This window comes from Ornithorhynchus anatinus, chromosome 3, assembly GCF_004115215.2.
Source record: "Ornithorhynchus anatinus isolate Pmale09 chromosome 3, mOrnAna1.pri.v4, whole genome shotgun sequence".
In the NCBI taxonomy this organism is placed as follows: domain Eukaryota; kingdom Metazoa; phylum Chordata; class Mammalia; order Monotremata; family Ornithorhynchidae; genus Ornithorhynchus; species Ornithorhynchus anatinus.
The window spans coordinates 15,401,675-15,427,655 of record NC_041730.1 but is presented as its reverse complement, the minus strand read 5'-3'; the positions used below and the strand labels follow the sequence as shown (position 1 = coordinate 15,427,655).

Sequence of the window (25,981 nt, the reverse complement as noted above, 5' to 3'; positions counted from 1 at the left end):
ATCGAGACCAGGAGACTTTGCCCACCAAGACTGTGTGAAATTCATTCTTGTGGGTCTTGAGGAACTCTTCCCCCCTCCCTCCCCCCGCCATGCCCAAAAAGAACAGCGGAAAAACTTAACCATGTCTCAAGGTCACTCGATCGTAAGCGGCATCTGGCCCAGTTTGCTGGTTTGGCGTCCAGTGAGAGGTTTCTGTTTTATATTTGGGTAAAGACTTCTTGGCAGGAGGCCACCATGCTGTGTTCCCAGAGGGCACCCCTCCACCTCTCCTCCCCCCACCCCTCCCAGGTTTGGGGTGTACATGGCTGTGCCCCATTCCCTCCCCTGGTGGGTTGTTTTAATCCTTTTGCCTGTAAACAAGTGGAGCAGAACGGGCCTGCCCAGCTCACGTGAGCGTGGTTATCTCTCCGTGGGGTGGCTGGCACTGGAGCTGGAGATACTGCAGTCACGTGACCCGGCAGAGTTGTCTCCCGGAGGAGTGGCAGGACCCCTACCGGAAACTCAGAAGGGAAAAGGGAGTCTTGGAGGGGACTCTTGCTCCTTGTGGGGAGAGTAAATAGGGAGATGTGATTAAGGCCTCCTGCAAGGGAAGGGGAAAACGTGCCTTTTCTTGGTGGAATGGAGGCAGTTTGGTTCTTTGTTTCACTCTCCGGGTCCTAATTCTCGGTTCCTATTATCCCCCTCGGTTCTGTAGGTGCCTCTCAATTCTCCTTGCCTTTACTGCCCTCTCCGTAAGGGCTTAGGGCATCTCAGGTGGTCAGTCCATGAAATACAAAACCTAAGCCCCCAGCCTCCCTCTAGAATGTAAACTCATTGTGGGCAGGGAATATGTCTGTTACATTGTTACATCGTACTCTCCCAAGTACTCAGTACAATGCTGTGTATCCAGTAAGAGCTCAGTAAGTACAGTTGACTGACCATTCATTCAGCAGTATTTATTGAGCACTTACTATGTGCAGAGCACTGTACTAAGAACTTGGAATGTACAATTCAGTAACAGATAAAGACAAACCCTGCCCATTGACGGGCTTACAGTCTAATCGGGGGAGATAGACGGACAAAAACAAGACAACTACTCTTGGTCAATGGAAGACAGGTGGTAAGGGGAGGCTGCAGTGCTGGATGAGATTCCAAAACCAGAATGGGGAGTGATTCTTTGTGGGTTTTTTTTTTAAATCAACCTTTATCCCCTCCAGCTGTATGCTCCTCAGAGCCCAGCTTCAGCTAAAAGCAAACGAGAGACTTTGGCCACACTAAGTGGGATTCTGCTCCATGTCACGTCGTGTACCTAAGTGACCCTCAGAACTCAAGCGTGTGAGTGTCCTGTCAGCAAGGACAGTTCCGAAAGCCAGGCTATAAATTGTGCAATTTCTTAGTGGGGCTCCTCTGCTTGTCCAGGGAAGGATCTGGAAAAGAGCACTGTCCTAGCAGTTGGAGTGAGCTCCTTGAGGACAGGCACCAAGTTTACTGGCTCTGTCATTATTGTCCTCGCCCAAGCTTTTAGTACAGGGCTGTCTACACAGTGAACACTTGATAAAGACCACTGGTGATTAATTGATTATAGGTGAAGAGGGGTTCTGGTCCCTTTCCTGGTGGGCTCGAAATCCTCCATTTCCCTCTTGGGAAACATAGATCCCAAGAGCTGAAGGAGCGTGTAAGAAGCATTGGTCACAGCTCAAAGCTGTGCAGCTCATCCTCTGGAAATCCCAGACTTTGTTTGGAATCCGTGCCCTCCCTGGCTAGTTTTCTGGTCTAGAGCATGGTAGAGTGGTTTTGAGAGCTGCTTGCCAGCAGTCAGTGTGGGAAATGACCACTTAAAAGGGAATTCTTAGCTTCTGGTTGTCTGACTGACTCTTTAAGAGAAATGGGGGGGGGGGGGTGTGGAAAGGGGGAGGTTGTGCCATCTTGACAGGATTAGGTAGGTGGAGATCACACTTCACCTTGTGCTTCTCTGCTCAAGCAGCCCAGACTTCCTGCCTCTTGCTGGGAGTGGCCTGGGTGGGATTTGATTTGCCAAGGGCTGCCGTGCTTCCCTTCACTCCCGGAGCGAATTTCGAGGTGGAGACCCGCAGGCCTGGGTCCTTGCCGGCTCCAGACCAACCAACAGTCCGTCATCCTCAGCCTGTGCATTTGGACATGGGACGGTGCCTGCCATCTGCCTTCCCCTTACCGAACCTCTCAGCGGGGGTTTTTCATCTCTCCACTACCGCACCCTGCCTCCTCAACCACTTAGTATAGTATTCAGAGCTTTGCACTCAATAAGCACTCAATAAATACAATTGAATGAATGAATACCCTCAGTCCACTTCTCAGATTGTTTTGGTCAGTTTCCCCCTGCTCTGAGCTTTCCCTTGCCTCCGTCTTAGAAAATAGGACCAATTGGGCCCTCTTTTCCAGAGGCAGGAGGAAGTTGAATTCACTTTAGAAAGCACTTGGAAGAGGGAAAGTGCTAGGTAAGTGGAAGTGACTCCAAAGCTGGCCTCGGCTTCTTCCTGCCCGGGCCAAGAGGCTAGATGATGAAGGTACTTGTTAAACGCTTCCTATGTGTCAAGCACTGTTCTAAGCACTGGAATAGATACAAGCTAATCAGGTTGGACACAGTTCAACTTCACAGTGGAGTGAAGCCCACACGGAGCTCACATTCCTAATCCTCATTTTACAGATGAGGTAACTGAGACACAGAGAAATTAAGTAACTTGCCCAAAATCTCACAGCAGACAAGTGACAAAGCCGGTCACTTCTGACTCCCAGGTTCATGCATTCTCTATCCACTAGGCCATGCTACTTCCATGACACCCTAGACACCCCGGCCCTCTTAGGGGATGGCCTAGAGTTAGAATCCAGCACCACTGCTCTCATTCATAAAGGCAGAACGTAGGACCTCTGGAATATCTCAATGTCCGACCGTGGTTGGCCTGCACCTACCCCCCATTCCTGGCTCCCCCCAGTCCCCTCACTTTTCCTGTTCCTCTTTCTGAGGTACAAGCAACCCCTAGCTGGGAGTTGTGGTGTGTGTGCGCATGTGTATGTATACATATGTGCTTGCGTAGAGCTCCGTCCCTAATTTGTGATCGTTTAATAGAGCCAGGCCCAGGATCCTAATGTCATTCATTCAGTAGTATTTATTGAGCACTGTACTAAGCACTTGGAATGTACAGTTCGGCAACAGATAGACAGTCCCTGCCCAGTGATGGGCTCACAGTCTAAACGGGAGAGACAGACAGCAAAGCAAAACAGAACAAAACGAAAACAAGACATCGTCAAGATAAATAGAATCAAGGGGATGTACACCTCATTAACAAAATAAATTGGGTAATAAATAATATATACAAGTGAACACAGTGCTAAGGGGAAGGGGGGGGGAGCAAAGGGAAAGGAGGGCTCAGTTTGGGAAGGCCTCTTGGAGGAGGTGAGCTCTCAGTAGGTCTTTGAAGAGAGGAGAGAGTTCAGGACTAGTAATCACATTGTGGGGAACTTTCACCCCCCACCTCTCCTCCCTCACAAATTTGCAGCATCATTGCTGTTAGCATCAGTTGTATTGATGGGCAGATTTGCGTGGCTGCCTGAACTTGGAATTGTAGGTGCAAGTGGACCTGTTGCAAGGCAGAACAGGTCGGGGGGCACTTGTTTTGTACTTTCTAAGCACTGAGTTAACTGCATAAATACCAGTAATATAATACCAATTGTGTCTGTAATTTATTTGCAATGATGCCTGTCTCCCCTTCTAGACTGTAAACTGGAGGTAGGCAGGGAATGTGTCTATTTACTGTTATATTGTACTCTCCCAGTTAGTACAATGTTCTCCACATAGTAAGCGATCAATAAATGCAACTAACACTAAATACCACCACCACTACTATTTGGGTGCCCTGAGCTGCACAGGTTTTTAATGGCCTGTTATATAAGGGAGAAAAAACTTTCCCCTGTAGGCCGGAGGCTGGTGGGGTTTTGCTTTATTCAAAGAGCAGCCATTTGGATTGTTAATGGTCACTTAAGCAGCAAGTGGTGAGGCTGCAGTGAAGCCTGGGTGTGCAGAGTCAAGGATGGGTTGTGTCGGCGGCAGGGGTGGTGGGTGGTGGATCTGGTGGCTTAGACAGTTGCTGACGGCATTACCGTCTCACACCCTGACTCCGGCCTCGCCTACCTAAAGCCCAAGCCAAGAAGGCTCACTCCTGTTTGGTCCTGGGCCGACTGGGTCTTGTCCTGAGCGGCCAGCAATAACACCCCAATCTTGGGTTTAGCCTGCCCCTCCCCCTGAAGAGACCAAAATGCACACACACACATACACCCCCGCCCACTGGCCAACCCCGCGAAGAAGATATGGGTCGCTCTTCCCATTTTCCCACCTGAGGAACTGAAGCCTGGAAAGGTGCAGTGACTCAGCCAGGGTCATCCAGCAGGTGCATAATAAAGCCACTATCAAGATCCAGTTATCATTGTAACCCACAGTCCGGTCTCCTCTGCCCCTTCTGACCCCGGTGTGTCAGTTCTGCTGGAGCAGTTTAATCCGGGGTCTGCTTATAATCAGGGGTAGGGGTTGAGAGATGAACAAAGAGTTAAACCCAGGTGAGAGGCTGTTGCATAAATGCTGAGAGAGGTTTTCCAAGACCCCGTGTTTCTTTTTTTTTTCCTGGGTGTTGGCAAAACCCCCAGGAGGAGACTGGAGATTCAGGGAGGAGATGATTCTGCTTGGGTGAGTCAACCGGGCTCCCCAGCTGCCGTTTTTAGTTCCTCTGCCTCTCTGGAAGGAAAGTCGGCTCTGGGGGAGGGGGTGGAGGGGGCCGGCCGCGGAGTGGGAGGCGGGGAGGGCTGAGTTCTGCAGCAGGATGGGAGGCAGGTGTGGCTTAGGGCTGATTTTTGGCGGGGGTGGTTGAGGGACCATTTCATTGACAAGGTCGACCGGTCAGAATGTTGACCTGACAAGGAAATACTAAAATGAAGCTAGCAATTTAAGGAACATTGATAATATCCCCTTTTTGGGGGGAAATCACCCATCACTTCTCCAAATGGTTAAGGATGAGAGAAGCTGCTGTTTCTCAGTGGTATTCAATCTGTCCCTGTTAAGACAACAGTGGAGGAAAGAAGCTAAAGAGGCAGAAGGGGAAATGGTATCTTGAGGGACCTTGCAGTTGTACTAATTGCAGATGCTGGGGAAGAGAAGTCTCCCACGGTAGCAAGGTGGTTGGCAGAGGAATTGGGGTCAGGGGAGATGCTACCCTCGCCAATCCGTGTTACGGTGCCCAAACCCCAAGGTGCCATCCGGTGAGCCATTTCCTCAGACACATGGCGTGGATCTATCTCCGATACCTCCCCCCAACTTCCTTAGGCCCTTTGTCAAGAAAATCTCTATTTTATCTTCAGTAAAATATCTATCTACAGTAGAAAATATCTACTGTAAGTCTGCCATCTCTGTTATACTGTCTCTCAAAGGCTCAGGACAGTGCTTTGCACACAGTAATTGCTCAGTAAATCCCATTGATTGATTGACTCGGGCATCCCTAAAACGCATGGTCATTGAAGGGCGACAGTACTCCACCCTTGATTCCTCTCCCCCTCCAGCCTCACTTCCCCTCCCTCCCATTCCCAATGGTTCCAACCTGACTCAGAAACGGGTATCCCGCTAACCCCCATGAGCCTGCCCCAGACCCTCTTAGAGCCCCTCCTGGTTCTGCTGTTCGGATCTCCCCGCCAGCGACCGGGATCCCACGGCCTGGGCTTTGAGGTTGGTAGGCTGGTTCTGATGTAGTAGAATTCGATGACGTGAGCACCCGGCAAGGAAAAGAGATGTCCCTGCTCTATCTGGGGTTAGGCCACCTGGAAGATGGGGATACATGATTATCTTCTTTATGCCTCAGTTTCCCTCCTCTCAAAAAGGCAAACAGTGCTCTCCCCACCTTCAGGTGGGAGAGCTGGAGTCCTGTCAAGGGAAATGAGGTGAGCTGTGGGAAGGGCTCCGCGCACCCCAGAGGTGTGCTGAAAACACAGGATGCAGTTGTCACTTTCCCACCTATTTCAAAATTTTGGTTTAGAGTCCACCCTTTCGTCATTGTGCTTATTCGTGTGTGAATTGAGAACCGGAGTTTCTAGATAAGTAGTTCACCCATTTTGCCAGCTGTCAGCCCAGCCGGAGCAGGTGAGAACAAGACCTCTCTAACTCGTCCCAGGCTCTGCCCAGTTCTGAACTGGGGCTACCTGTGGGATGCGGTTGGCTAGAAGGCCTTAGCTGAGGGAGATGAAAGGGAGCTCAGACCAGGTGACTAAACCGAAGGGAAGAGTTAAGAGATCAATCGATCCACAGTATTTATCGAGCAGCCCTTGGAGAGGACACCGCGACGGAGTTTGAAGACACGTTCCCTGCCCTCAAGGAGCTTATAGTTCTAGAAGGGAGAGGTGAAAAGGAGCGGGGAGACTTGGCCTTGTAAATGAAGTTTTAACGAAGTGACTGGGTGGGGGTGGTGTCAGAAGTCTGCTCCTCTCGCTGATTGTCCCACAGATCTTCCCGGGGTTCTTTGGCAATCCACCACAGCTTTCTGCTGTAGTCGGCCGGTGCCACACAGCAAGGCCTGCCACTCCCACCTTCCCAAATCGGAGGACGAAGAAAGAGCAGAGGAGAACAGAGCTCAGAAAATACGCTGGGCCTCCTCGAAGAAGTTGTAACCCCCAAATATTTATCCATCATCCTGAAAAATAATCCCCAGGGTGAAATATGACCCCACTGTATGAAAGGGGAAACTCCAACAGAGTGACGAACACAGCTACACACCCAGCAAGCCTGGGCAGGGCTGGAACCAGGGCTGGAAGAGACCGCCGGGCCCCTTGTCTCGGGGGAAAAGGCTCTTATCATTCCTTGGCCTGACCTGGCCGAGGCGGAAGCTGCTGTAGTTCATGGTGCCCAGAGACTGGAAGAGCCTCCTCTGGAGACTTCAGCAGGTGCTGGAAGTTTCTGTTTTGCAGCTGGTCTGCCCTTTGTATTGCCACAACAGGTTAGGCACAATCCCTGCCCTCAAGGAGCTTACGTGAGGGTGCGTGGGCAGAGGCTATTACTTTCTCCCCCATGGCCCAACTGAGGGTGCTCCCGTTTCCTCAGGTGACTGTAAGGGCATCATCTAGAGCTGCGTTGTGACAGCTCTCGAGTTTTCCTGGCTCCCGGGGCGGCGTAACTAGGGATGGAGGGTGAGAGGAGGGGTCCGTACAGGAAGAGCCGAAGCCTGCCGCATCTAGTCCCGACTTCGCCAGGTCTTGCTCAGTAACCCCGGGGCCAGGGCCGCTTCCTCTCTGGCCCTGGTCTTCCCTTTACCCAACTCTCTCCCCAGCTAGCTTATGAAAACGATAAAGATCCCGTGAGCCCCTTGTGGGGCAGTCCCTATGTCCGAATCGACTATTTACCTCAACAGTTTTTGCCAGGCTGTTGTTGAACCGGATGAGTAGGGTGTGAAGATGATGCTGTCGACGGGTATCATTTAGAAGCCATCTCTTTCGCATTTTCCCTGTCAAAAGTCGAGGCCTTGTTTTCTGCCCCGATAGCCAATGGGGGCGCGTTCTGCATCCCTCCGGGAGGCTGCTTAGATTCCCTCCATGTTGCCAGTGGTGTGTCTGGCTCTTGGGCTTCCAGAGGCTGCTGCTTTCCTAGGATTTAAATTTCAGCTTTGGGGAAGGGGAATCAGTCAGTTAATCGTATTTATCGAGTGCTTACTCTCTGCAGAGCCCTGTACTAAGCGCCCTGGAGAGCATAGTGCAACAGAGTTGGTAGGCATGTTCTCTGCCCACAAGGAGCTTACAGTCTAGAGAGGAAGAGAGTATCCTTCCTGTCCAGAATTTGCAGTTGAGTTGTTTTTTCCAGTAGTAGGGAGGGTTTGCACACTGCCATCCACACTCTATCCTAAGCCTGGTACTAGGTAGTCAATAGTTCCAGTACAAGATATCACTCCAGGTTTGCGGCAGCAGCCAGTGGTCGTCACGGGACAAATGAACAAATGCCCAGAACATGCATTATCATTGAGTGGCACTCCAGCTGTCTTTCTGAGGGTGATGGTCTCTCAGCTTCTTGCTAAAACCAGTGGAACTGAACACTTCAGTCAGGTGGATATGTTGTGTTATAGAAATGGGCATGTGTTTTTTTCCTTTGGGTTTTTTTGTTGTTGTTGTTTAATGGGATTATGGGGTGGTGGGGGGATGTCTACTAATTTGATAACCTCCCCACCACAGGAAGGAAGAGGGGAAATTGGAGTTGTGTTCTTTAGGGGATGGGGGGCAACAAAAGGGGAAAGGGTTTGGCTCCCAGGATCACCTCAATTCTGGGGTTTCTGGAAACTGAGTTTCAGGGTCCCGAAAGTCTCTGCTCCAAGAGCCAATAGCTGTCCAGGGTGGGAAGGGAGGGAAGGACGAGCTCTGGACTTTCTCTCCTTCCAGAGGCCTCTTTGCAAAGTTAACCTGGGTGATGTCCCCTTCTACCGCCTCTTCTGCCTCACAGCCCAAACTGCCGGCATGGTGGCAGAGCCGTGGCACGGAGGAACTTGTTCGTTGCCATGGATACAGCAACCGGCTGGTGCGGGGCGGGGAAGCTAACACAAGACTGTGTGTGTGCGTGTGCTCACGCACACGTGCGAGCACACGCGCTTCCCTCCCACACCATGTGGCACCAGGGAGCCAGCAGCTCTTTTGACCTTTCCAGGGACGAGAGAGAAGAAATTGGGTTAAGCAGGGTGGGGTCGAGGGGCAGGACTTGGTCCAGCAGGATCTCCGTAAACCGGCTCCTCTTGGGAGCAAGTGTGCCCTCCCCGCCTCCCCCGGGTGGGGTTTTGGGGGCTCAGCCCAGCTCAGATTTGGTCCATCTGCCGAACCTCGGGGTCCAACTCCCCCCGGACACCGCCGACTCACGTGAGGGCTAAGGGCTTTGTGACACCGGCAAGCTTGTCCCTAAAAGAGTGTCTGCTTCCCGGAGTGGAGCAGATCTAAGTTGGCCAGGCTGCCTTAGCAGGCTGGAGAACAGCAGCACTCCAGGGAAATTGGCATTTGAATGTCTCCTTTCATTTTGGAGGAGAAGCATTTCTCTATTCATCCACCTTTTCGTCAGTTCTCCCCCACCCCCCAGTTCTCTGTGCCTCAGTTCCCTCATCTGCAAAACAGGGGTCCCATACCTGTCCTCCCTCCTTCGTAGACTGTGAGCCCCACGAGGTACCTGATTATCTCTCTCTATCCCAGCACTTAATGCAGCGCTTGACACACAGTAAGCATCTAACAAATACCACAGTTGTTATTGTTTTCCCCCACTCTGCCACCACCTAGATCAGGAGGGACCAGGGTGGGGAGATGGCCATTGCAACTCTGCCCAAATCCAAGTGAGCCAGCTCGTAGCTGACCTAAACTGGCCCCAGAACCCATGGGTTGAACACTGTCACACACCTGCTCTTGCAGGGAATGGGTTCAGTGGAAAAGGTTTTGGTGTTTGTTGTTACAGAAAAATCAGAACGAGGCAGCTCTGGTCCTGAAGTGTGAAAAGCAGCGGTGGATAGAGCCCGGGCCTGGGAGTCAGACGTTCATGCATTCTCGTCCTGCCTCCACCGCTTGTCCGCTGGGTGACCTTGGACAAGTCACCTTTCTGTGCCTCAGTCACCTCATCTGTAAAATGGGGATTGAGACTGGGAGCCCCACATCGGACAGGGACTGTGTCCAACCTGATTTGCTTGTATCCACCCCAGCGCTTAGTACAGTGCCTGGCACATAGTATGTGCTTAACAAATACCATCATCATCATTATTATTATTAACCCACACATCTTTGGGTTTCGGTAGTGGATGGCCAGCCTCGGGGAGGCCCAAAGAAACTGGGATCCCCAAGGAATGAAGCACTATGCACGGTGCTCTGCACACACTAAATGCTTAATAAATGCCGGTGATTGATTGAACGAGGTTGCTTCGAGTCAGGCGAAGTGTCACTCCCGGGCTCCTTCCTCCTCTGTGTGGCCCTCTCTGGAGCCCTAAGAGCCAAGAGTAGTTGAAAGCCCTGGTGGATGGATGTGAGAGTGAACCCAAATGTCTCCCGCTGGGCACATCTGTCTGGGCTGTCCTCTGAGTGTCCCCTGGGCTCCAAGGGAGAGATTAACATGACACTAAGTACATTATGGCTTTCGGGCACCGAGGGAGAGCTGGGGATGGCTTTTTGTTCTGTTCTCTGTCATTCTGGGTCACCTCTTCTCGCCCCTTGTCAGACTGACTCAGGCTGCTCCCGTCAAGTCTTCATTCCTGTGCGGCTCTTGCCGCCGGACCCGTTCACCTGTGCTGCCACAGGGTGGGCGATGGGGCCACCTCTCAGAGCGGGCTGGAAATGTGCCTACCTCCTTGCCCCTGGGGGAAGTGGGAAAAGAAGAGCTTTGGTTCCAGTCCTGGGTCGAAATGGGGGAGAACAAAAAGGAAGTGGGAGGACAGATCCTTCCGGTTGCGCTCCACGGTCTCAGCTCCAAGCTGGCTGGCTCCCCTTTTTTCTGCTCTGTTACGCTCTTCCCAGAATGCTCTTCAGCCTTTTTGAATCCTAGCAGAGATGACTGTTGCCTGAGCAGCACCACTGCTCAGGGAGACAAGGTGTGAGGGAAGAGCCCAAGCTCCATGGAGGATAAAGAAGTTCCCTCAGCCATATAATTTTTATTCTTTTGGGGAGCCCTGGAGATGGCAGTGGCCCTGACGAGACATCCCGCAAACCCTCCCGTCGGGCCGTGCTCACAGAATGAAGAGCCCCCTCTGCTCTTTTGCACAAAAGTGGGGCTTTGGAAATAGCCCCGCCAAGGTACTGGCCTTGAGCCTGGGCATCGGAGAGATGGAGCATTGTCATCATCATCATCATCATAGTAATAGTAGTATTTAGGAGAGCAGCATAGCTTGAGGGAAAGAGCACAGGCCAGGGAGTCAGAGGACCTGCTCTATGTGACCTTGGGAAAGCCACTGCTCTGTGCCTCAGTGTCCTTATCTGTAAAATGTGGATTCAACACCTGATCTCCCGCCTGACTTAGACTGCACCCCGTGTGGGACGGGAACTGGGTCTGACCTCATTCTCTTGTGTTTGCCCCAGCACTTAGAACTCCGTTTGGCCCAAGGTAAATGCTTAATGGGTACCATCATTGTTATTGTTAAGGATGGTATTTAAGTGCTTACTATGGGTAGCTATAGAATATGCAGATGGGACACAGTAATGGAGTCCTGCGTTTCAGTTCCACTCGCTTGGTGAACTGCCAGGTGGTTCTGGCAGATTCTGGGGCCAGAGAGTTCTGGAGGAAACCGCTTCTTACCCGAAGGTCTTGTCATTTAAGGGCCGGTGACCAGGCTGAAACAACCTGCCTCCTCTGTCTGGCATCGCCCCCGCTGGCTGTCCTCCCCGTTGGACTCTCTGAGAGCTTTCTGGATGCTCTTCCTCTTCTCTTCCTCCCTCTCCACACAGGGGAGAGAGAAGCAAGCATTTTCCTTCCAATTTGAACAAGCGGAGGGTGGAATGGGGAACTAAAGCTGCTCTACTGTTCACTTGTATTCATCTTTCCCATCTGCCCGAGGGCATTTGAGCCCGGCCTGGCCAGCTCAGCGGCTCTTGGAAGTCTTTAGGACCGGGCTGTGGCCAGAGCCCAGAGAGGTGGCATCCTGGAAAGGAGAAAGACCATCGTTTTGGGTGGGGTCGGGGGGCCTTCCTGCGGGGGGGCCTTCCTGCTTGCTGTTCAAGACTGTCACTCAAGACTTCTTAAAGGAATCTTACGCGCTTACTGTGTGCAAAGTACTATACTTGGGAGAGTGCTTGGAAGAGTACAGTATAACAGAGTTGGTAGACTCTGCCTAGAAGAAGCCTACACACAAGTCCATGTCAGAGCTGGGATTAGAACCCAGGTCTTACCTGCCACTCAAGGGATTTCTACTTTGTCGCCCAAGAGTTCTTAAAGGACGGTAGAGATAGGAAGAAGAGGGAAGTTGCAAGATGCAACTCATTGATGATTCCTGAAGCTGTGGAGCTAGATTATTTTAATAGTAATAATTAATAATTGTGGCATTAAGCCTTTGCTATGTGCCGAGCACCGTATTAAGCACTAGGTAGATACGTGATAACCAGAGCCTACATGGGGCTCACAGTCTAAGTAGGAGGGACAGAATCCCCATTTTGCACATGAGGAAACTGAGGCAAAGAACAGTATGACTTGCCCAAGGTCAGTCTATCAATCAGTCAATCATTTGTTGAGCACTTACCCTACGAGAGTACTATACTTGGAGAGTGCTTGGAAGAGTATGGTATAACAGAGTTGGTGGACATGTTCCCTGCCCATAGCAAGCTTACACACAGGTCCATGGCAGAGTCGAGATTAGAACCCAGGTCCTCTGACTCCCAGGCCTGGGCTGTTTCCACAAGGCCACAGTGCTTCTCTAAAGGATTTTAAGGGATCATTTAGAATCTTCCCCGCCTGCTTCCAAGGAAGACTGCAGCGTCCAGACATTCCACCCCCAAAAAGGCTTTAAGGAGAAAAATTGCTGATTTCTGCCTCATTTGAGTTGATAGAGATATTTCTTTCAGCCATTTCTCATAACCTCTGGTTTTCCCATTTTTGTTGAGAAAGCCACTTCCAGGTGTTCAGTCTAGGTGTCCCCTCTAGATTGTAAGCTCCTTGTGGGCAGTAATGCCTCTACCAACTCTGTTGCATTGTACACTCCTAGGCGCTTGCTACAGTGTTCTGCACACAGTAAGTGTTCGAAAGATACAACTGATTATCCTCTACCCCGTGGGGTGTCTTATCCTCTGGATGAAGCTGGGCCGTGCCGAAACCTCATCCGGTGCCCAATCCCAAGTCCCAGATCCAGAGTCCTGCCTGGGAGCGGCAGGGCCCACCTGCTGCAGGTGAGATAAGGACTTGATGACGCGCCCTGCTGAATCTCCTCCCCTCGCCCTCTCACCGGCCGTTACCACAGCAACACACCTCAGAAGGGTGGGGCAGCCCACTTCCTGGGGGGTGGTAGCGTGGAGGGAGAGAGAAGGAAGTTGACGCAAGTGTGTCTCTCTCCTTCTCCCCTTCCTGTCTCTCCCCTTCCCCCCCAACCCCCCCACCTCTCCCCTTTCCTCCCATCTGGCTGCAGTGAAGTGCTCTGGAATTGCCCTTCCTGGCACCGGGGCCCTGGGGAAGGCTTCTGTCTTCTCCCCTCTTTTCTCTCCGCTTCCCCCCGCAACCCCCAACCAAACCCAGTCTCTTGCTGCTGGTGGTGGTTTCGGTTGCGAAATAGCCAAAGTCGCTCAGCTTGGCTGCTGAATTACCTCTCTGGTTGAGGAGGTGGTGGAAGGTGTCGCCTGCTGAGCGGAGCTAGGGTGTGGACCCAGCCGGCTCCCTTCCTCCCTCCCTCCACCCTGGGCCCTGACTCTTCCCCGGCCTCTGTACTTTGCCCTCTCTCGTCGGCAGGCTCCGCTCTGGGCCCCACCGAATGGAAGAGGCCGTCGAGCCGGGCCCCTTACTCAGATCGGGTAGGTTTCCTTCCCCTTCCTCCCCCCCCCCATGTCCTCCACGCCCCCCACTCCCGCTTCGACCCTTTGCGCGGGGACTTGGGGGAGTGGAGTGTCCAGCCAGGGTGGTCAGACCCAATGGAAAATGCCTCGGAGAATAAGGAAAGGGACGAGGTGGAGGGAAGAGAAGTCGAGACTGTCAGAGAAGGAAGATCCACCGAGCCTCTCCCTGAGAGACGGCAGGCCAGGGTGTCACGCAGGGGGCGAGGAAGGGAAGGCTTTTACCCGAGGGGGCCGTGGAGCCGGTGGCCAAGACGGCCAGCTGGGAGAGTGGCTACAGGGGGATGGGCGGCCAGGACAATCAGGGTTCTGGGTAGCAGGGAGTTGTTCGGATCAGGCACCGCACTTGCTGGGCCCTTGAAAAATACCATTATCACTACCAGGAAAAGGAGAGAGTGGCCATGAAAGCTCCCAGTCACTCATTCGTTCATTCAATAGTATTTATTGAGCGTGTCACCGAGCACTGACCCAGCTGCGAAGGACGACGGCGGGCGGGGGGGGGCGGTGGTTGTTTGGTACACACTCAATTAGAGATCGAGATCGGGGCTCCCAGGGAAGCGTGTAAAAGTCGAGTGTCCTCTTGTCCTGGGGCGGTGGGTTGAGACCTTCCCTTTGAGAGCCCCTCCCCCTCTGTGCGGCTCACCTCTTCCTACCACAAACCTTTTGGAAATGAATGCCTCCTCACCTCCTAACCTCCTCACTGTGCCTCGTTCTCACCTGTCCCACCGTCGACCCCTGGCCCTCTCCCTCCTCACATCCTCCAAACAAGCTCTCTTCCCCCTCTTCAAAGCCCTACTGAGAGCCCACCTCTTCCAGGAGGCTTTCCCAGACTGAGCCCCCCATTTCCTCTGCTTCTCCTCCCCTCCCCATCGCTTCTACTCCCTCCCTCTGCTCTACCCCCTTCCCCGCCCCACAGTACTTGTGTATATTTGTACATATTTATTATTCTATTTTATTAATGATGTGTATACCTCTATAATTGTACTTACCTATTTTGATGCTACTGATGCCTGCCTACTTGTTTTGTTGTCTGTCTCTCCCTTCTAGACTGTGAGCCCATTGTCGGGTAGGGATTTTCTCTATCTGTTGCTGAACTGTACTTTCCAAGCGCTTAGTAAAGTGTTCTGCACACAGTAAGTGCTCAATAAATACTACTGAATGAATGAATAAATGTGATTGAGTGAATGAATGCCTTTCAGTCCCCTCCATGCTCCACTTCTCTCTCCTTCCCTTATCCTTTCCTGTTGAGCCCTACTTGCTGCCTCAGGTGCCTCCCCTCAAAAAACTGGAGAATAGAAGTTCTAGATTCCACCCCACCGCGAGGGCTCTTCAGGGAAGCCTGTGCCCCTCAGGCATTGGGGGAGGGGCCCTCCCTGCGTGCCTGCCTGAGTCAGGGCCCGTTCCCTTGGGGTGGGGCCGGCAGCCTGGCGCCCTGCCTGTGCCCGGCTGAGAGATCCCGGTCTGACATTCCCATTGGACCACAGGTCCTTTCTTTCTTCTTTCACTCTCTCCATCTTCCTTGTTCCCTCTTCCTCACAGGAATGTTGAAACTTTCCAGCTGCTGACCCTGGATCAAGCCCCACTTTTTTGACCAGCCAACGCCGTCTTCTGGGCCTCCAGTTCACCCAGTTCATTATCTCTTTCTTTCCCCCAGTTCCTCTTTCCCTGTCACTCATGCTCTTAGTCACAGGTCAGGGGCCGGACCTTGTATCTAAGGTGATGAGCGTTCCCCAGGGCTTCTCTGGATGGGTGTCTGGGTCCAACGGGTTCTGGAGGGTTGCAAATCCTCCCAATAACAATAATAATAGTAATAATAACATTAATTGCTATTGTTAAGCCCTTGCCAGATGCCAAGCGCTGGAGTAGATAAAAGGTCATGCCTGGCATATAGTAAGCGCTCAACTAATACAGTAATTGCCATCAGGTCAGACACGGTCTCTCTCCCACATGGTGCTCACTGTCTATTGGGGAGAAAGAACAGGAATTGAATCCCCATCTTACAGATCAGGAAACTGAGGCCCAGAGAAGTGAAGCGACTTGCCCAAGTTCCCACAGCAGGCGAGTGGCGGAGCTGGGATTCAAAGCCAGGTCCTCTGACACACAGGCCCAGGCTCTTTCCACTGTGCTGCTCTGCTTCCACTTCCCCTGAGCAGAAAAGAGATCCCGGGAAGTAGAGATGGGAGGAGACGAGCCCCTTGGAGAGGGGCAGGCTGCCAGGGGTCGGGATTGGATCTTCCTGCGGGGTGAGTGGCTGTGCTTTGCCCCGTATGCCGTGTGTATGTAGGTGGGGGACAAACCCGTCTCCCACTAGCCAGAGCAGCTTGAAGGAAGTACTCACTCTTGTCCCTCTTGAGCAGCAGTCAAAGTGAGAAGGAGTTTTGGTTCTCGCCAACAGGTGGAGACCGGTCTGGAGATGATATTTTGTGCCTCTACCTTTCCCTCAAGCGGCCCAGGTTGTCCACCCCCATTTATCTGGTCTCATCTACACCTTTGGTAATGCTTTCCCTGAGGCAGGCTGGGAGAGGAGAGCATGTTTGGTGACTTTGTTTGGTGGGTAGGTTGCTACTTACAGTATTTGTGTGGGTCTCTCGTCTTCACCGCGGGACGGCCACCCAGGCCGCCCAGCCTTCCTCTCTCCATGGGGCAGAGGCCGGAGGGAGTGGGCAGGGCCGGCCCAGGAAGGAAGGGGAAGGGACAGAACAGGAAGTGGTAGATGATCTCAGCGTGGGTCACAGCCCACTCAATCAATCATTTGTATTCATTGAGCACTTCCGGTGTGTAGAGCACTGTACTAAGCACTTGGGAACGTACAGTATGACAGAGATGGTGTTCACATTCACTGCCCACAAGGAGCTTACCATCTAGAGGAGTCCTAGCCAATAGGAAACCCAGGGATGCTGAGGGCGGCGGCGGCCACCCTTTCATCCAACAGTGTGCCCGCCTGTGGCCTCCACCTTCCTGACCCAACCCCCGACTTTGCCGTGGGCCCCGCGGACTGGGCCAGGCTAAGGGGAGATAATAATAATAATAATAATGTTGGTATTTGTTAAGCGCTTACTATGTGCCGAGCACTGTTCTAAGCGCTGGGGTAGACATAGGGGAATCAGGTTGTCCCACGTGGGGCTCACAGTTTTCATCCCCATTTTACAGATGAGGGAACTGAGGCACAGAGAAGTTAAGTGACTTGCCCACAGTCACACAGCCGACAAGTGGCAGAGCTGGGATTCGAACTCATGAGCCCTGACTCCAAAGCCCGTGCTCTTTCCACTGAGCCACGCTGCTTCTCCTGCTGGTCTTCCTTGGGATCTCTTCCAGGAAACCCCCTGACAGCTTGTTGGTCCCTGGCTCTGCAACGAAGGCCAAGCAAGTTCAGTGATCAGCGAGTGGAACAGAGGAAACAAGCCTTAGAGCCGGGAGCTCCGTCTAGGGGAGGGGCCAGCAGCTGTTGGAACAAGTCATTAAGCAGCCAAAAACCAGTACTTCCCTCTCTTCCGAAGCTCTGCGCCGGGGGATTACGAGGGGAAACCCTGACTCTCCCACTGATTATGCTCTCTACCCCTCTGATGTCCTGGCACCCTTTCACTTGGATTTAACCTTTGGGAGGGGTCCAGAGGTTGACCGTCTTGGGTTTCATGTATTGATGCCACCCGCCTCCCACCAGCATCCTGATCCCAGAAGGGCTCCCCGATCCCTGGGATGTCTTGGAGTTGGTGGGGGGATGGTGTGGTGGGCGGGAGTTGGGGGGCTCCAGTTGAGCAGAGAGCAGTGCCGTCCCTGCCCCCTTGCTTTTCTGTATCTACTTTTGGGCTCGTAGCCGCCTCTCCCGTGGGGTTCTGGATCTTGGGCTCTCTTTGGGCAGGAGGAGAGGACCTGGTTGCCATTTGATGGCTACATACCTCCTGCAGGCTGATGGTGGCCAAGGTGAGGCAGAAGGAGCTGGTGGTGCCGGGCCTGCCCACCTTGTGAGGATTGAAGCTTGTGGGCAGGGAATGTATTTATATTGTACTCTCCCAAGCGCTTGGTCACTTAACTTCTCTGTGCCTCAGTTCCCTCATCTGTAAAATGGGCATTAAGACTGTGAGCCCCACGTGGGACAACCTGATTCCCCTATGTCTACCCCAGCGCTTAGAACAGTGCTCGGCACATAGTAAGCGCTTAACAAATACCAACATTATTAGTGCTCTGCAGACAATAAGTGCTCAGTAAATATGGTGGACTGACGGGAGTGGCGCCTGTCATGTTCTTTCCGCGCCCCTGTGTTCCCTTCGGAGGCAATGCCATCCCACTCTCGGACATGTCAGGAGAGTGAATGAGGCAGCATCTCCCCGAGGCAAGGCTCCGTTCTCTCTGACGTGCTCCTGATTCGGGGTGTGGGGCTGGGGCGGAGCGTGCCTTTTTCCCCAAGGTAAACCAACTCAGGAGCCAAGGTTTTGGGTAGAACGTTAGATTCCTACATGATTCTGGTGCTTTTGTGAGGTCCTCGCGGGCAGGGAACGGACCTACCAACTCCTTTACGTTGTGCTCTCCCGATTCCACAGGACAGTGCTCTCTCACAGTAAGCCCTCAATAGGTACACTCTGGTCTCGGGCAGCCAACCCCCTCCCTGGCCCCTGCGGCTGGATTATCGCCTTCCATTCTCTAAGAAGTTTTCCCCGAGCAAGCCCTGACGGAGAGATCCTTTGCGAGTGGATTTGTAGCCCCTTCATGGGCCAGCGAAACATCTTGGAGCACACGGGGGGTGGTACTCAGGTCTGGTGGGGTCATTTACATCTCAGATGTGACGTGATATTTGCTTCGGTTTGCTTCTCAGTCTTATTGGAGAGGCAGGAGGGGAAGGAAGGAGATCTTTTCTCTTTCTGGGCAGAACGCTTGCAGAGACTAGAGCGCCACTGCTAGAAAGAGAGGAGTGGCCGAGGAAGTTCCCTCTTTGTCTCTGGGTATGTCCGGGCCTCTGGGATCCTGCAAAGTGGGCAGAGATGAGAAGCTACAGGAGCCCTTTGGACTCTGCAGTGGATTCGCATTTGGCATAGACCCTGTGGGGTGCAGGTGCCAGGGGACAGGCAACGGCCGGCTTTCCGTTGATACGCCCGGTCGGCCACCCTACCCTCTAGATCCTTCCGGGCCTTTCCGCCGTGGCCTGTCCATCCCACCAGGAGATCACGTAGGGGGCAATGAGTAGGGAAGGCGAGAGGTTTTAATGACCAGACTTGTGGGTTCCGCTCTTGGCTTTGCTGCTGGAACCCGGGTCCCCCGGCTTCTGGGGCTTTTCTGCCAGGCCTTGATGTGGGCGACCTCCCTCCAGGCCTCCCTGCCGTCCTCTGTGCGGACAGCTACAGTCTGGGGTTGGTGGATGGGCCTGAGAGGCTTGGGCAGCAGGATGATCTAGTGGATAGAGCATCGGCCTCGGAATCAGAAGGATCTGGGTTCCAAACCCTGCTCCACCACTTGTCTGCTGCTGTGTGACCTTGGGCAAGTCAGTTCACTTCTCTGTGCCCTAGTTCCCTCATCTGTAAAATGGGGATTAAGCCTGTGAGCCCCTTGGAGGACAGGGACTGTGTCCAACCTACCCTAACGCTTAGAACACTGCCTGAAACATAAAAAGTGCTTAACAAATACCATCGTGATTTTTATTATTGTTGGTATCCAACTATGAGGAGGAGACTATTTTTTATGCCCCGCCTGTGCCCCGGCTCAGCCTAAGTGGCTACTAAGTGATTTGTTACTGCTATGATTCAGGCAGGCCAGCTCTCCATGGAGCAGTGGGGAGGTCACAGAGGGCAACACAGACTCAACTCTGCCTGGCTCACACTCTCCCCTAATCCTTTCGGCACTGACCAGAAGGTTGGGTTGACTGTACCCTCGGGGCCTCCTGGAATTTGGGGAAGCAGCATGGTATAGCGGGTAGAGGACAGGCCTGGGAGTCAGAAGGTGTTGGGTTCTAATCCCAGCTCTGCCACTTGCCTGTTGTATGACCTTGGGCAATCACTTCACTTCTCACTGCCCCAGTTCCCTCATCTGTTAAATGGAGATTAAGATTGTGAGCTCCATGAGTCCCATGAGTAGGGACTGTGTCCAGCCAGTTTGCTTGTATCTACCCCAGTACTTAGCACAGTGCCTGGGACAGAGTAAGCACTTAACAAATACCACAATTATTATTATCATTATTATAATAACTTGAGGCTGGGCCTCCAAACCAGGGTGTTTGAGAGCTGGGCAGTGGGTCAGGTCCCGCACAGCAAACCGGAAAGAGTGAGGTGGCTTGGGAGACGCCCAGAGCGAAACTGGTTTGGGTCTCAGCTAGGAGTGCCAACTTTCATTTTGAGTACAGAATGGTCTTGTGCATAGAGTTTGAAGAGATGGGGAAGGGAGGAAATAGAAGAGGAAGAAGCTTACCATGGGCAGGCAATGTATCTACCAATCTTGTTGCATTATACTCCCCCAAGCGCTTTATACAATGCTCTGCACACAGTAAGTGCTCAGTAAATACCATGGATGGATTACAAAGGGAAGGAGAGGATGGGGGGAAGAGAAAGCCAAAAGAGCCAAAGGAGGAGCACCTACATCTCCTAAACTTCACCTCCCATACCCCGGCAGCTCCCTTTGCCCCCGCCGACCTGTCTCACCCCCACCTGATGGTACATGCAGCTCTAGATGCCCAGCTTCCATCTGCACCCCCAGGAGAACCCACCTGCCCGTGTTCGCGCCACGAAGCCCCCATGCGACCGGGGTCGGGGAGTAGAGCTGCCAACTGGGCTCCTCACCTGTGATTCTTTTTCAAAGCCAAGGGCGGGGCAGGCTGGTCATGCCACTCTTCTTACCTAAAAACTGGGCCTGAAAGATAGTGGCATACCCTTGCCCTACCTCATCCACCACACACACAGTGTAGGGCCATGGACGCCATTGTCCCCATGTGGTGGGTGCCACGGGTGGGGTCTCAATGCCTGAAGTCCCCAGGAGGTAGGAGGTGAAGATATCAGGCCAGGGGAGCCTCGGCCCTTGGCAGTCCTGAAGCCGCTGAGCAAACTGCTCAGATCAACCTGGTCTCCTTCCCTCTCCCTTCTCCTCCTTTCTTCCTTTCCTCCTTCTCTCTTCTCTCTCGTGGTGCTTCCCCAGCCCCTTTGCTAGGCCAATTGACTCTCCTCTAAGGTCATCGGACAGAGGGTCGGAAAGGCGAGAAGGCAGTCGGTGTGTCTTGCTGAGGCCTGAAGAATGACGATGATGATGAGCATCTGTCTTCTTCTTTCTGTCCCCAGCAGCCAGTCCTGGGACCCCTGGACCCCAAGCCCGGCGGTAAGTCCAATATGCTGCGGGGCCGCAACTCCGCCACTTCCGCCGACGAGCAGCCCCACATCGGCAACTACCGGCTCCTCAAGACCATCGGCAAGGGGAATTTTGCCAAAGTGAAGCTGGCGCGGCATGTCTTGACCGGGAAAGAGGTGAGTGCCCGCAGCAGGGAGCACAGGGTGAGGAGGGACGTTTTGTGACGACGATAATGATCATCGGTTAAGCGCTGGCTTCGTGCTGAGCCGAGCGCTGGAGCAGATACGAGACAATCGGGTTGGACAGAGTCCCGGACCCACGGCGCGTTCACAGTCTAAGTGGGAGGGAGAACGGGTACCGACTCCCCATTTTACAGATGAGGAGACCGTGCCCGTGTTCCCACAGATCCAGATGAGGCCCAGCCGGGTTTAGAACGCGTTCCCCCGACGCCTCGGCCCGTGCTCTTTCCCCTGGGCCACCCGCGCGGCAGCCGTTGTTCCTTTTGACCTGAAAGAGCTGGGGTCTGACCAGTGAAGGTCGTAAAGGGTGGGGATGGGCCTTAGTCCCACACTGAGTGTGGCCTTGATAGGTCAAAATCCAGTTTCTGAAGCCTCCCTTCCGTTCAGGTGGCGGTGAAAATCATCGACAAGACGCAACTCAATTCCTCCAGCCTTCAGAAAGTAAGCAACAGCGCCACCTGTCCCCAGCGCCGCCCCCTACCCCTTCCTCTCTCCCTCCCTCTCTTTCTCTCCCCCCTCCCTCCTTTGGGGGTCTAATTTCATGCCCCCTTCCTGACCCAGAACAAGTCCCTCTACTGGCAGCTTTGGCTCCTGGCTTCAGCCTTCGGTGGCAGGACAACCAGCCCTTGCCTCAAGATCAACTCCCTACCCAGCTGGTTGGCGGGCTTCCTGGATCTTACGTCTTGGGGTGGGTGACACTAGGCCAGGACCTGAGCAATGCCCCCTCTGGGGGTAGGGGTTACTCTGGGCCCCAGGGATCCTGCTGCAGAGTGGGAGAGAGGAAGCTAGGGGAAGCCTGTATGTTGCAGGGAGCTGGGAGAAGGGCTGGTTCTTAAAGCCCGACTGGACTCCAAGCCCTCCGATGCTAGGGTAAGTGTTGAGGATGTGGGCACCAAAGTTTATTCCGAGTCCCTCGCTTCCTAGCCCAGGACCTCGCATAATTTGCCAACTACCTCATAGACCAGACTGGTCCTTTTTTTCCCTCGCTCATCTCAGTCGGGGGTGGGAGGGGGGACTGTGGCTGACAGAAGAGTGCCAGGGAGGGGTTAGTTCAACCCAAGAAACAGTGACAAGTCAGTGGGAGCACGAAAGGAAGGGAAGCCAGCTTTTTTATTTGTAAAAAGGGAAAGCTTGCCAGTGGCTGGTTGTCGTAGCAACCCTGGAGCTGGGGACTCTCTGCAGGTCCTAACAGTGGAGGAGGGAGTCTCTCCCTCTCACCCTTTCTCCCCCCTTTTTTCCTTCCCTCCCTCCCTCTCTCCTGCCCTTCCCCCTTCCTTCCTCTGTGTGTGTGTGTGTGTGTGTGTGTGTGTGTGTGTCTCTCTCTCCCCCCCTACCCCCTACCCCCAGCAGAGAGAGTTTCTGATCTTATTAGCCCCATTTCCCTTGAGTCCTGGCTGGTAGCCCCAGTGCCACTTAGACTCTGTCCCTTCCTGCCACTCAACCCTCAGGCTTCCCCCGTCCCCCCTCCTATTCGGAGTTTTCCCGGAGTCTTTCTGGGAGAGAGGAAAAAACAGAGAACCATTCTTAGGCTGTTGGCTCCCAACCCTCTCCGGCATGTGTGCCTTCAGCCGGAGAAGTCAGAGTCGCCGCCCCAGTGACCGCCAGAGACTTGGAGCCAAGTTCCCACTTTTGGGCCTGCCCGGGCTGGACATTCCCCATTCCATTGCACCCACCCACCCCAGCCTGGGATTTTGGTCAAGATTTGCTCTCCCTTCAGCAGTGGCTCTAAAGGAGAACTGCAAGAAGCAAACGGGAGCCGGGGGATGAGAGTTTGGGAACCAGCTCACCCAAGGCAGACTTGCATTTTCCCCTTTGTGGGCCACGGAGCAGGGAGCTCTGGAATCGAAGCCTGAATCTCCGTCAGCACTTGCCTCCACCTTAGTGCCCTGGATTCTTGCACCACTGGAAAGGCCTCTCCCCCCACCCCCCCGCACTGTTAATTTCTTTCCACCCCTCCCCCCACCCCCCATTGCAGTGTGTGACTTTGGAGCCCCAGTTTCTGTTTCCCAAAGTGAGCATGCATGTGGGGGTGGATTTGATTAGAATCGGCATAAGCTATATATGTGTAGGAGGAATGGCTTCCTCCGTAACCAGACCAGGGTAGAGGCAGCTGGGTTGAGGGAAACTGACGATCCTTCTATCTCCCAGGAAAACCCTTTACCCCAGAGGAAACAGCTCTCTGGAGAAGAGACCTCTCTTTGGAAAACCCTCCTTTACTCCCCTCCTAAAACAAACCTGGTCAGGACGAGGATATTCCCTTCGCCTGTATGCACACACACTCACCCATCTTTCTATATGTCCATCTGCGTATGCTCTTCTATTTCCCCTATCTGACAATGATTTTAATGTCCTCCTCCCCCCATAGACTGTAAACTCCTTGTGGGCAGGGATCATGCCAACTCTCTTCCATTTCCCAAGTGCTCAAAACAGTGCTCTGCACACAGTCTCAATATATACCATCAAAATGATCGATTGATTTCTTGCTGCCTCGGAGGAAACCTGGGGTCTGTGCTCACCAAACCAGTGGTTGGGCAGATGGGGAGGCTTTCTGGGTACTTGACCTCAGGGCAGGAAGTTGGAAAGGAATCCAGTTGTCCCCTACCCTCACCCCAGCTTCATCCTCAGCCTCTCCTTTCCCACCTATTTCATTCAGCCATCTGGCACTAAAGTGAAGGAAAAAGAATGAATGCCCCTGTGGGGGAGCACTGGATTTATTCATTCATTTACTTCATTCATTCAGTTGTATTTATTGAGCGCTTACTGTGTGCAAAGCACTGTACTAAGCGGTTGGAAAGTACAGTTCAGCACAAATAGAGACAATCCCTACCCAACAACGGGCTCACAGTCCAGAAGGGGGGAGACAGATATCAAAACAAGTAAACAGACATTAGTAGCATCAATATAAATAAACAGAATTATCGATATATGCACATCAATAAATAGAATAACAAATATGAATGCATGTACACAAGTGCTGTGGAGTGGGGAGGGTGGTAGAGCAGAGGGAGGGCGATGGGGCGATGGGATGGGGAGGAGGAGCAGAGGAAAGGTAGGGGGCTTAGTCTGGTAGCCCCAGGAGGTGAGCCAGGGCGATGGCATAAGTCAGTGACGCATGGAGCAGAGGGAAACCATTCAAACGGTATGGGCAAGGGTGACCTTCAACTTCTTTTTTTGCAGCTTTTCCGGGAAGTGCGAATAATGAAGGTTTTGAATCACCCCAACATAGGTGAGAGCGAATACCCTGTGAGCGAATACACAGTCCCCTCTCCCACAGAAGATCGCATCCCACTTGCAGTTGCTGTGGACCCCCACCCCCAATCCTGCTCCTCCTCATTCCAGCCCTCTGACCACCCCCACCTCCCACAGCACCCCTCAGCTCACGGTTCCACCTTCCCCTCTGGCTTACTCTGCTGTATGTAGTGTGGACAAGAGAAGCCCATCCCTGGACGGGCGGGGAAAAGAAAAGGGCCATTGCATGTTGGGGTTTGGAAGGGGGAAGGGTCCCCTGCCGCCTCAGTGACGTGCTACCTGGGCTTTTCCTCTCTTGCAGTTAAATTATTTGAAGTGATTGAGACGGAGAAAACACTGTACCTTGTTATGGAGTATGCTAGCGGAGGTGAGCAGGGCTGGAACTCTGTCCCATTCCTTCCTTTCCTTGCCCTTTCCCTTCCCCCTCCCCAGTTTGCCGGCCCACTTCCTTCATCGTCTGGGACTCTCTCTCACCGCTGTCTCTTTCAGGGGAGGTGTTCGACTACCTGGTTGCCCATGGCAGAATGAAGGAGAAGGAGGCCAGAGCAAAATTTCGCCAGGTAAGTTGGCCTTCTGCTTTGGCTTTGGGGCTGCCCATCCTTCCTCCCCCTGGGAGCCTATAAGAGGGGAAGTGGGCTTCTGAGAGGTCCCTCCTACCCTGTTATAGGTTGGCAATCCCAAAAGAGTCAGTCGTATCTTTTGAGCACTTAGTATGTGCAGAGAACTGTACTAAGTGCTTGGGAGAGTATGGTATAACAGGTACGTTCCCTGCCCACAACGAGCTTATAGTCTAGAGGACTAGAGCCCTAGACTAGCTCGTGGTGGGAGACGGGGAGGGGGAACCTCTGGGTCCAGAGGTTCTCACCCTGCTCCCACATTTCCTTTCCAGATAGTATCTGCCGTGCAATACTGTCACCAGAAATTCATTGTACACAGAGACTTGAAGGTATGTGCTTCGGGGAAGTGGGGTTTCTGGTCCTCCATTCTTCATCTTGCTGTCGTGTTTGTGGGATGAGCTTGTCGCAGTTTTTTTTATTTGTCATAGAACTTGTGTCCCCCTGCAACCACTCCTTCCCTTCGTTGTTGTCCTGTTCCCTTGCAGCCCCCGACACCTGGGACCCCCAAAATGTTTAGTACAGTGCTCTGCACAGAGGAAAAACCATTGAATGATTGGGGTTGGGGATTGGAATTGGGGTCAGGGCTGGGGAGGAATGGTCTGAAAAGGCACAGCCACCCATCCCGGTCCCTTTTTGGTCCTTCCCCGGGTACATCACCCGCAGCTTCTTGGGGGGGTCGTTGGTGGCCCAGGTTGTGAGGGATCTGGCGGGGGGCCTGGAGAGACGTGAGCAGGGGTCATTGCAGTGCAACAAAGCTTTTAAAAAAGCTGTGGGAGTGGAGTTGATGTGTGCAGGAGGGGCGGGAGTTGGGGGGAAGATCAGGGTGGCCACTGAGATAAGGAGACATCACCCAAGTTAATGCCGGGCAGAAAACCTAATGTGATGACATCACAGGCAGGTACCATTTTCAGGGGCTTTGCCCATTTCATGCTATCATAGAGCAGTTTTTTGGAGAAGGACTCCCCCTTCCTCCCCCCGGGCCCTCCCGGCTTTCATGTGCTCCAAGAGCTTTGACATTCTCCTGCCAGGTGGAGTGCGACATCTGGCTCATGAGCTGCGGCAGAGAGAGGCTCAGGGACCAAACTGTAAAAAGGACATAAATGT

The 25,981-nt window shown here is 53.2% G+C and overlaps 1 protein-coding gene across 11 annotated transcripts in view; it reads left to right on the top strand.

Moving 5' to 3' along the window:
- Positions 1–25,981, top strand: part of MARK2 (microtubule affinity regulating kinase 2) — a 73,611-nt gene that overhangs the window by 31,701 nt on the left and 15,929 nt on the right. For 6 of the 11 annotated variants that reach the window (XM_039911386.1, XM_039911385.1, XM_029060416.2 and 3 more), the window contains exons 2-7: positions 20,766–20,948; positions 21,399–21,452; positions 24,189–24,237; positions 24,562–24,627; positions 24,750–24,820; positions 25,150–25,206. In XM_039911386.1, coding sequence (XP_039767320.1) covers positions 20,766–20,948; positions 21,399–21,452; positions 24,189–24,237; positions 24,562–24,627; positions 24,750–24,820; positions 25,150–25,206 — 480 coding nt within the window. The remainder of the gene's footprint in view (positions 1–20,765; positions 20,949–21,398; positions 21,453–24,188; positions 24,238–24,561; positions 24,628–24,749; positions 24,821–25,149; positions 25,207–25,981) is intronic. The other 5 variants (XM_029060422.2, XM_029060420.2, XM_029060417.2 and 2 more) reach the window with 1 other exon arrangement.